This window comes from Cynocephalus volans, chromosome 5 (genome assembly GCF_027409185.1).
Source record: "Cynocephalus volans isolate mCynVol1 chromosome 5, mCynVol1.pri, whole genome shotgun sequence".
In the NCBI taxonomy this organism is placed as follows: Eukaryota; Metazoa; Chordata; class Mammalia; order Dermoptera; family Cynocephalidae; genus Cynocephalus; species Cynocephalus volans.
The window spans coordinates 8,961,329-8,971,129 of record NC_084464.1 but is presented as its reverse complement, the minus strand read 5'-3'; the positions used below and the strand labels follow the sequence as shown (position 1 = coordinate 8,971,129).

Below are 9,801 nucleotides of genomic sequence, written 5' to 3'. Positions count from 1 at the left end.
GTGAAATTCCCTAATATGATCTGAAGTGAAAAACTTAGAATCAGGATTCTTGACTTCTACTCCAGCTAATAAGCTAAGTAAATTTAAAACTGTATTTAACCTTCATGGTCTCCAGTTTATTTGTGCAATTGGAAGAGTCACACCTCTGGATTACTTCTATGCACTCTAGTTGGTTTCAAAAAGCTGTGTGACATTTCCTGATATTATCTAAACATTTCTGACTGATCATTTCCTCAGCTAATCAGCATTTTTACTACAATCTATATTTCTGTGCCTACAGTAAGGATCTCCCAACTCAACAAAATAGTTGCCATTAAACGTTTCATTGCCTGCACATGCATCAATACTATATTGTCCCCTGGACTGCCTTTTAAAAATCTTCATTGTCATAGCTAAAGAATGGATCCACTCTGTCTGAGCAACTAACTGCAGAGCCCAGCCCAGATAGACACACATCCCAAGTCTCTACTCCATCTGTCCTGGAGGAAGCTGACTCTTGAGGAAAAGCCAAAGTGGGTCTGATGGCCTGGCAATCTCCTGAAAGTTTCAAAGGAAGTGACCCTGCTGGAGAGGCTGCCCTGGTGACTGTAGCTGGAGGTTCCAAGGCTTCTGGATACATGGACATCGGCGCATTTTCAGAAGCATAGTTACAGCTCAAAAGGCTCTTAACCTCCTGCACGTTGTCACTGTATTTCAGAGCAGGTGGCTGGTAGGCTTGGTAGGACACTTTGGTGGTGGTGGTGATCACAGTCTGTAAGGCAGGGGCACCTGGTGGGGGAGTCGTGAGGTACCTGCAGGGAAGCTCTGGGTTATAATAAGGGTGAGGGGCCATGGTCTGGAACTGCCCATGGTCAGTCCTCTTCCCAATACCAGCTTTTCCAAGCGCTGGTTTCCAGCCATGTTGTTTACTAGTGAAATCAAAGCCTCTCTCATAGCTGCTGTATGAATTGACATTATATTGTAGTGTGTTAAGATGAATCCAGTCTGCATCATTAGGGACACTGGTGGAATCTTTATAAAGGGTGGGATAGGAGCTCAAACTTGTAAAACCAGGGCCTGCCAATTCATAGCTGCAAGCTGGTCTGGGCAAACAGATTCTTGGGTTTGAATATTTTTGAAAGGGGGTCATTATGTCCCCTTGAAAGGTGGCTGGGCCACAGGTAGCTTTGTAAGCATCAGAGTTTGGGAAGGAGGGGCAAGGCTGCCCTGGAATAGGGAAACCGGTGTCAGTAATTACATCAAACAGTTCCAGATTTTCCAGGGGAGGTATGTTGCTGAAATGTTCACTGTTGTCTTGATTCTTTCTTGCCTAAAAAAAAAAAGAAAACAAAACAGACATGTGGTATGTAAATTGTGTGGACACCCTCACTTGTAGTAATAGCCAACCAAGTAAATAAAAAGAAACTTCCAGTTGGTGGGCTCTGTGCTGTGAATACTGCACTGCTCAGGGACATGATTCAGGCACATGGTCCTGGGGTTGCTAAGCTTGAGCTCACTCAGGCACGACAACCACACTACTGAGGGGGTCCAGTGTAGCCAGGCAGGATGGGTCTGAGTGGGAAGTGGTCCTGTTCTCACTCATACTGTGTTCACAGTAGTGTAGACTCAGGAGTCACATAAACCTGGGTTTGAATCCTGACTCTGACCCTTACTTATAAGTTACTTAACCTCTCTGAGCTTCAGAGTCCTCATTTTAGAAATGGGGTTTAATAATAGTAACCTCTTCATAGTGTTTCTGTGACCATTAAATGTGTGAAATTCCTAGATATGTGCTTGACACGTAGGAAGTGCGTGAACAAGGTCAGTTTCTGTCATCCTCACATTACCACTCTGCCTGCTTGGCATGCTTTTGTTGAAAGGCCAAACCAGACCAAGTAACCCAAAGAGATGTTATCTGTTCCTGTGTAAATATGTCAAGGACTGGCTCAGGGGTGCACTGTTAACTCCCTGCTGGTATGCACAGGTTTCTTTATTGCTGCTGGATAACTGTCCTTGTAGAAGGATGTCAGCACACATCCTGACTTGATTGTTGCTTGTAGAGATCCTTTGTTGCTTGTTTTTAAGAAGGGATTAGAAACCTTATCCAAACATTGACTTAATATATTGTTAGAGATATATAATTTTCATATAAAATCAAACTGTTGTAATATATAACATTTATATTACACATAATTATCAGTCTATCTTGTCCTGAAAATGAATACAGACCCCTGTGCAATGCCAGCTCTTCGATAACTCAGATTCCTGATTTCTCTTTTTCTGGGGCTGGTAAAAAGAGGCCACCTGTCTCTTGATGGCACTTCTTCTAGCTTCCGTTTCTGATTTACTCTCTGGTCTTGGGTGATCATGAACTCCCTTGGCCTGCATTAATGAAGAAATAAATCACATGTTATTTATTCCTCTAAAGGAAGCTGGCAATGTTGGCCAAAAATTTATAATGCCTTTCCCATGATCCCAAGTTTTTGTTCTTGTTTTCCAAAATGACAGAGAAAAAATTCTTGAACAACTAAAACAGCATGAATAATAGACATCTTAAAAGATCACCCGCAATCCTTTCACTGTATTAAATGAACTATGGCTATACCTTGGTTCATTATCTCTGGCCCTTAAAGAACACAGTAGGTGAGTGAATTCCTGGGCTTCTGGTAGGTCCCTGGGGAGCTCCAGCACCTATTTCTGGCCACTGGAGCTGTAGTTTGTTTGCTTTAGAGCTGCCAAGGCACATCGCAAGCAACTTGGTCTCTAAATGGTCTGATGAAAAATTGTGTTCTCACATTGTGTTCTCAGGCTGGCCGTTTAGCTCAGCTGGTTAGAGCAAGGTGCCGATAACACCGAGGTCCAGGTTTGATCCCTGTACTGGCCAGGGAAAACAAAACAAAACAAAACATGTGTTCTCACCCACCTACCTGAAAAAATATCGCGTTGCCCTCAAGCCGCCAGAAATTGGTTACAGGGAATCCGCTGTGCCCTCGACAGGGCATCAACTCCAAAGCAGAGTGACAGTGGGGGCACGCTTTCTCTGCAAAGCCCAGAAGGAGAAATCATAGCAACGCCTCCCCCAGACCCTTCTGAAGGAAGAAAGGGGACAGGAGCTGGGGACAGAGCCCTCCCGGGCCGCGCCCTCACGCTGCTGCTTGAGGCGCGCCTTGTCGCAGATGGCTGGCCGCAGCTGCAGGGGGCGCCGCCGGGCAGGGCGCAGGCCCGCGCGCACAGCACCACGCCCAGGCACGACTTCTTGAGGATGTGGCCGTGGTGGTTGTTGGTGTTGCGCATGGCCCGGCCACTCAGGTGGCGCCGCGCCTTCTCCTCGTCGCGGCTGTAGATGAAGCGCACGTAGCCTTCGGGCCACTCGCGGAAGGGGTCGAAGTGGGCCGGCTCCTGGGGACGAGCGCGGGACGAGGGGTCAGCTCTGGCCAGCCTGAACGCACCCCTCACCCTTGACGTTTTCTACGAGCAGCTAGTACAGAAATGAGTTCTTTTTATACCCAGAAATGTTGTACAACCCATAACTTACGCTGTCACGAAATGTCACAGTCTACGTTTGCCTCTCTGGCTAATAACTGTTTATGTAGCTCTTACCTTCTAGATGCTGCACTAATTCATCTAGCCTTCACAACACGTGCAGGCATTTGAACCATTATTATTATCCACATTTTATAGGATATGGAAGTCAGAGAGATTAATTGACTTGTCCAAGGTCACACAGCCAGCAAGGCCTGGCTCTAGGATTTGTGCCCTGGTAGTCTGACTCCAGAGCCTGTGCTCCTGTCCACTCTGTTACACCACTTCTTGGTGTGTTTAAATGTTCAAAACATTTTCAAGTATTGAAGTGTCAGGACAAAAAGTGACTGGAAAGCTCTATCACTGAAATGCAATTTAACTTGTAAGTATATTTAAGTCAGTGCTTTTTCTTCAAAAGCTCTTGATTCTCTATCCTAAACCTGTCAGTCACATCAGCAGTGATACCCAAAGCACCCTCAGAGAGGCTAGAACAGCTTCCCTTCCTACTCCCAACTTAGCTCTCCGAGTTGAAAAGGTTCACAGTAGATGAAGTACTTAACCATAACAGTAAACCTTGAGCCTGCCTGGTACTGGACTGCTCCCCAGAGCAATATGGGACTGTCATTCTCCTCAAGAAAGCCACATGGATGAAATAATGTTATATCTACGATACTGAACATTGCTTTAGTGTTCATATTTGGTGGTCTCTGTCCATTTTATGCATTATTTATACTGCAATAAATGTCTTTTGTGTATATAAGTGTAATGTAAAATTACCCTATATTGAGCACTTACTATTTACCAGGTATTCATCAGGGCAGTGGTCTAGAAACCAGGGACCATGGGCCAAATCTAATCTGCTGTTTGTTTTTCTGTGACTTCAAGCTAAGAATGGTTTTTACATTTTTAAATGGGTGGGGGGAAATCAAAAGATGAATTATATTTTGTGATACATGAGATTTATATGGAATTCAAATTTCAGTATCCATAAAAAGTTATGTTGGAACACAGCCATGTACATTCTTCTCTGTACTGTCTAGAGCTGTGTTCACACTGCAGTGCTGAATTAAGTAGTGCTGGGGACAGAGCCAGGATGGCCTGCAGAGCCATGTTATGCAATATCTGCAGTCCTCACACCAACCTTGCAAGATGGGCATCCTTCCTCTTATTTAACAGATAAGAAAGTGGAGGTTAGCTAGATAACCTTCCACAGTGTCATAGCTGGGATATAAACAGATTTGTGGCAGACTGGCCACAACTAGCTTTACCGGTATGATAGTCAGAGGAGTATTATCACAGTAGTAAACCATCTGTACCTCCTCCCCATTTCTACCGCCCAGGAAAATTAAATCGAACATTTGCAAAGCCAAAGTATTATAAGTTAGACAATTCAGACTTGTGTACATCATTAATATTGCATATTCTAACAGTAATAAGGTTGTTTTCAAAACCACAAGGATATTGTTGAAATCATTGTTATTACTAATAGGCATTATTTATCTTTCCCCTGAAATATTACAATTGACATAAATTAGTACATTGACTTAAGATCAAGACTTAAGGTAACTCAAAAGTGAAATATATAAAGATGTACTACCACCTCTAAACTTATATTAAATGCAAACATCTTTGTTTCAAAAGTGAACATTTCAACTTAAGGATCTTAGTAACAAATTGACGATTTTCCAAAAGACAGTACTTCTTCATGACTCCCATATAAGGGTATAGACTAGGTCCCCATGCCTCCCACCAGCTACGGAGGTAGTTACACCATAGGCAAAGCAATAGAGGCTGTGTTTTTAAATAAAAACAAGAGCAGAGGATGTCCAGGATTGGATGTCATTTGTTCAAATGTGTTGGCACATGAATGTGTACACACACGTGCACACACACACACACACACACACACAAAACTGTCTGACAGTAGACTTGGACAAGAGTGTGAGATAGTTATCTAGTTCCACCACTTGATGACAAGTGAGTAGCCTGAGACTAAGGCAAATTCAAGGACTCTCTCAAGGTCATATAGCCAGTTTTGTTCTCTACACTGAGCAGCCAGAGCAGGACCATGCTAACTTTCTCCAGTTCTCTTTCTATATCCTAGTGCGTCTGTCCCTTTTGAGATATCACATGCATTTCTTAAGAACCAGTCTCCTAAAAGAAAAATAATTCCTATTTATATAAGAAGTCTAGAAAATGCTGAGAGATGAGCCATTATCGTGTTATTTAGATGTGACTCTTCTAAAATGCAAGATCAGACGGTTTCTCAGGAAGATGTACATGACTGAAGTCAGTGAGAATGAGACTCACTCGCTGTACTGGGGTCCACTTTCACAAAAATGGTCCAGCACAACTCTAAGGCAGGCAGACTTTAAAACAAACAAGTGAGACAAACCTGCTCCAAAATGTGCTGATTTGAGAGTCTACACACCTTGCTAATGAACTGTTATTCATCTGAACATCTATCTGGCACATAGTAGATGCTGAATAAAGGCTGTCTCATTCCTGTGCCAACATTGCAGGAAGTCCACCTTTGTAAATATTAGGAAATAACTCCCATTCTACCCCCCACCTACACCCAGGAGTTCAAAGTCATTCCTCAGTCTTGACCCAAACCAGTATGACCAAGTTCATTCCCTGGACTTGGCCCCAAACTGCTTTGCTCCATTAAAACAAAACAAAAACAAATTCACCCTAAAAGAATGATGATCTCCTTGACATTAGGAAAGAAATAATCATTGGGCGCTTTGGCCTCCTTCACTTGACTGTGGGGCCTCCTCCGGGCAATGGAGGATGTCAGAATAAATTGCTCAAGTCGAGCTATTTGTTTGAGACTTGGGTCACCTCCATTCATAATCCGATCTCACAGTTTTGCTGAGTGAGAAGCAGTGGTATTTATATTTGCCGAGATTTCCCCTAACTTTCCCATGGGTTTCAAGTAGAGGTATAAGGAGAGAGGCACCCGATTTCCACCCCAGTTAAAGGAAAGTGAAGGGAGCAGGTGTCCTGCCCTCGCCTTACTACTGAGAAAGTGGAGCCCGATTGACGTTTCCTGCTGCCCTCGGTGTTTTCAGACAAGAGCAAGAAAATTGCTAGGAGAAGACAAACGTCTAAACTCAACTCTGCATTTTGCAAAGTCCAGAGAAGTTCCCTCTGCTTTTGAGGGCCCCCCAGCAGTGTGTTTGTGGTCTGTGCACAAAGTCTCTGCAATAACTGGGATGCCCTTGTCCCTTCTTCAGATGGACAGCACCACGCGTTGCCCCCACACACTCGATTTCACTCACCTGAGGCATCTGCGGGTCGTTGATGTCCCAGTTGAGTTTCATCCCGTAGGAGCACACACGGCCCGCACCCTGCACCGCGTCCGCCGGCATCTGCTCCACCTCGCTCAAGCTCTTTGCCCAGAATCCTGAAAGAAGAAAAAACGAGGGGTGCGCGAGGTGACTCTTTAAAAATATAGTAGGGTGTGTGTGCGCGCGCGCGCGAGTGTGTGTGTGTGTGCGCGCGCGCGTGAGTGTGTGTGTGCGCGCGCGTGAGTGAGAGAGAGACAGACAGACATACACTGTTGACAAGTCCAGAAGCTGAGGACGACGGTTATGGCCTCGGCCCCCCCGTGCTGACAGGTCTCACCCCGGACGGCAGCGGCGGCGTGTGACAACTGCCAGCAGGTTTAAAAGATACCTGTCCCGCGGCTCCGCCTTTTGTCACCTCGCTCGCTGGCGCCCACTCTACAGGGGCCCAGTCACCCCCTCCCCGACAGAGCCGAGAAGGAAGGGGGGGGTTCAGCTGTCCTTAAAGTGAAGGGAAACTGAGGCCAAGATGTTGGGGGTGGAGGGAGGGGAAGGCACGTTGGAACGCCTCGTTTAGGTCGAGAATCAACTTTTTTCTAACCGCACCGGGCCGGGGCTTTCCAGCAAAGTACCCTGAGAGCCAAGACTCAGTTCCAGGAGAGCATGGGGACCGCACGTGGGACCCTCGGCCCCCGCCGCGCGCCCCAGCCTGAATAGCCCGCGCGCACCCCCCGGTCTGGGGTCGCCCCCTTGGGCCTCAGCTGCCGGCGCTCTGTGGCTGTCGTGCGTGTCCGGGAGTCTGTCTACGCTCGCCTGCTAAGGACGTCCGAGGGAGCGCCAAGAGCTTCCGTACGCTCCCGAGGCAGCGGAGGGATCCGGGCCCGCAGGAAGAACGTCCTGGAACGTGGACCCGGAGGAGGTGGCGGTGCTGAGCCCGGGGTAGGCGAGGAGGGACGTGCGCTCTGCGGCTGGGCCTGGGCGCGGAAGCCTCGGCGCCTCCGAAGCTCAGCTCCGAGATCTGCTGAGTAAGGGGTGGGATTCGGTGTGTTCTCGGTTGTCACCTACTTAAACACAACGCTTTAAAATTTGATATTGTCGTGCAATGTCACAAACTCGTATTTATCCCATGACGGTCTTGGGAGGCTTTGGGGAACTGGAGAACCCTGGAGGGGGAGCGGGACGCTGAGGGCTCCCCAGGGCCACCTATGGCGACTCCGGCAACCGAACGCGACCTGTAAAAGAGACCGATTTAAGTGACTGAAGTCGCTCTGAGGCCACCCCACGGCCGGGTCCTGGGCGGCGAGGGAAGAGGAAGTGCTGGGATTTATTCCCTGCGCCTTCGTTCTGCAGGCCACACCTCCACGCCCGGCCGTAGCCAGAGAAGACCCGCCGGCCTCTCGGGCGGGTCACTCGCAGGACGTTCCGAATCCACGTTCCTCCGAACCCAGAGACCGGCGCGCCCACGGCCCCGCGGAGCGCGCTCGGGCGCAAGGACGGATGCTGCGCGGGACCGGCCGGGACGGCGCCCTTGTCAACGCCTCTCGCAGGTTAGTCTCTTCCGTTGGCAAGAGGAGAAAACGCAGGTGTGTCTTAAGCCTCCAGTCTGCGCAGAACAACGCAGGAAGCGAGGGGCCGTCCGTGCTCTGGGTCCTCTTACCGCCCCAGTCGAGGGCACTCGGGCTTGCTTAGAAACGCCGATCCCACAGCGAAGTAGGTTTCGGAGCAGCCTGCCAGTGGCGGGGACCAGCCAGCGCTGTCCGAGGGGTGGGGGAGCCACGCCGGCTTAGGGCGGTCGCGTCCTCTCCTTCCTCTAGCGTTAGCTGGGCCCTTCTCCCAGACAGAGGCGAGAAGTCCTGGCAGAAGAAGGTGGTGTGTTCGTCGTCCAGCCTCCTCTCGCACAGAAGTTCTCTTCTCCCGAGGGGCCCTGTCGGTCAGTGTCTCTGATTTGAATCACTCTCAAGTCATCGCCAAGGTCCAGGTGGGAACAGAGATGTGTCTTCACCGGCTAGTTTCATCCTGTTAATTGAGGGGGCAGGTCCCCGCAACTCCTGTTATGCAGTTGATTTTTCTGTTTGTTTTGTCTTCCAAAATTAAGTTAAATTGATGACGCTTCTTTTTAAACATGGTATTTCGTGAAATGTGATAATTTAAGAAAATTTATATTGTAAAACGCTTTAAAAAAAAACTAAAAAAATAGTCATTTAAAATTACCTCTGAGAATGTGTAGAAATTAATTTCTGGTCTAATTACTAACTTTTGTTAGACTATTTCTTGTGTCTGTGCTTTTGGAATGTTCACAGAGAATCCTTACCCCTCAAAAATATAAATAAGTTTAACTTTTTAATGTTAAAGGCAAATCAGTCGATTTCTAGATGAATTCTGGTGTCCAAAGAAACTACATAGAGCCTTCACCATGTTTAGCTTGAGAAGAATTAGAATATATATTACAAGTTGCCCTAAAATTATGTATGGATACAACATGCTAGTAAAAGAAGCCACTCAAAGTGAAAATATGACAAATAAAGAAAAAGTGTTGTCGTCTATGATGTTATTTTTTATTTTTCCTGAAGATTTGGATGTTTTAGAACTATAGAGTTTGGAAGGTTGTACTTTTCCCCCAAAGTCTGAAAATAATCGATTATAACGTTTTCTATCAAATACTAAGAAAACATGAAGCTTTTTGTATTCTCTACAATAACGTGCATTTACACTGCGTTTTGATTACTGCTTTTCTTATCCCTCAATACTTTCCTGCAGTAAATTTGCATCAATTCAAAATACTTTATATTCACGGATTTTCCTGCCTTGATTACTATTTCAATATTGGAAGTGTCCATTAATTCAAGAGGAAAGGAACAAGCCTTTGAGTTTGCTAGGTTTAGATTAAAATAGGCAAATGAATCAAAGTATATTTATATCACATTTGCCAGGAAGTGGATATGATGAGCTTTGACATAAGCGTCTTTGTGAACGGGCTGGAGGTGCCGTTCAAGTCCTGGGCTTACTAACA

At 46.6% G+C, this 9,801-nt stretch overlaps 1 protein-coding gene across 1 annotated transcript; it reads right to left on the bottom strand.

The window, feature by feature from the left end:
• Nucleotides 1–370: 370 nt before the first annotated feature.
• Nucleotides 371–6,875, bottom strand: LOC134379278 (chorion-specific transcription factor GCMb-like). Its single transcript, XM_063098472.1, is given in 7 exon segments — nt 371–1,309; nt 1,830; nt 2,237–2,361; nt 2,907–3,019; nt 3,127–3,177; nt 3,180–3,378; nt 6,786–6,875. Coding segments are annotated over 7 exon segments (1,518 nt in total).
• Nucleotides 6,876–9,801: the final 2,926 nt, after the last annotated feature.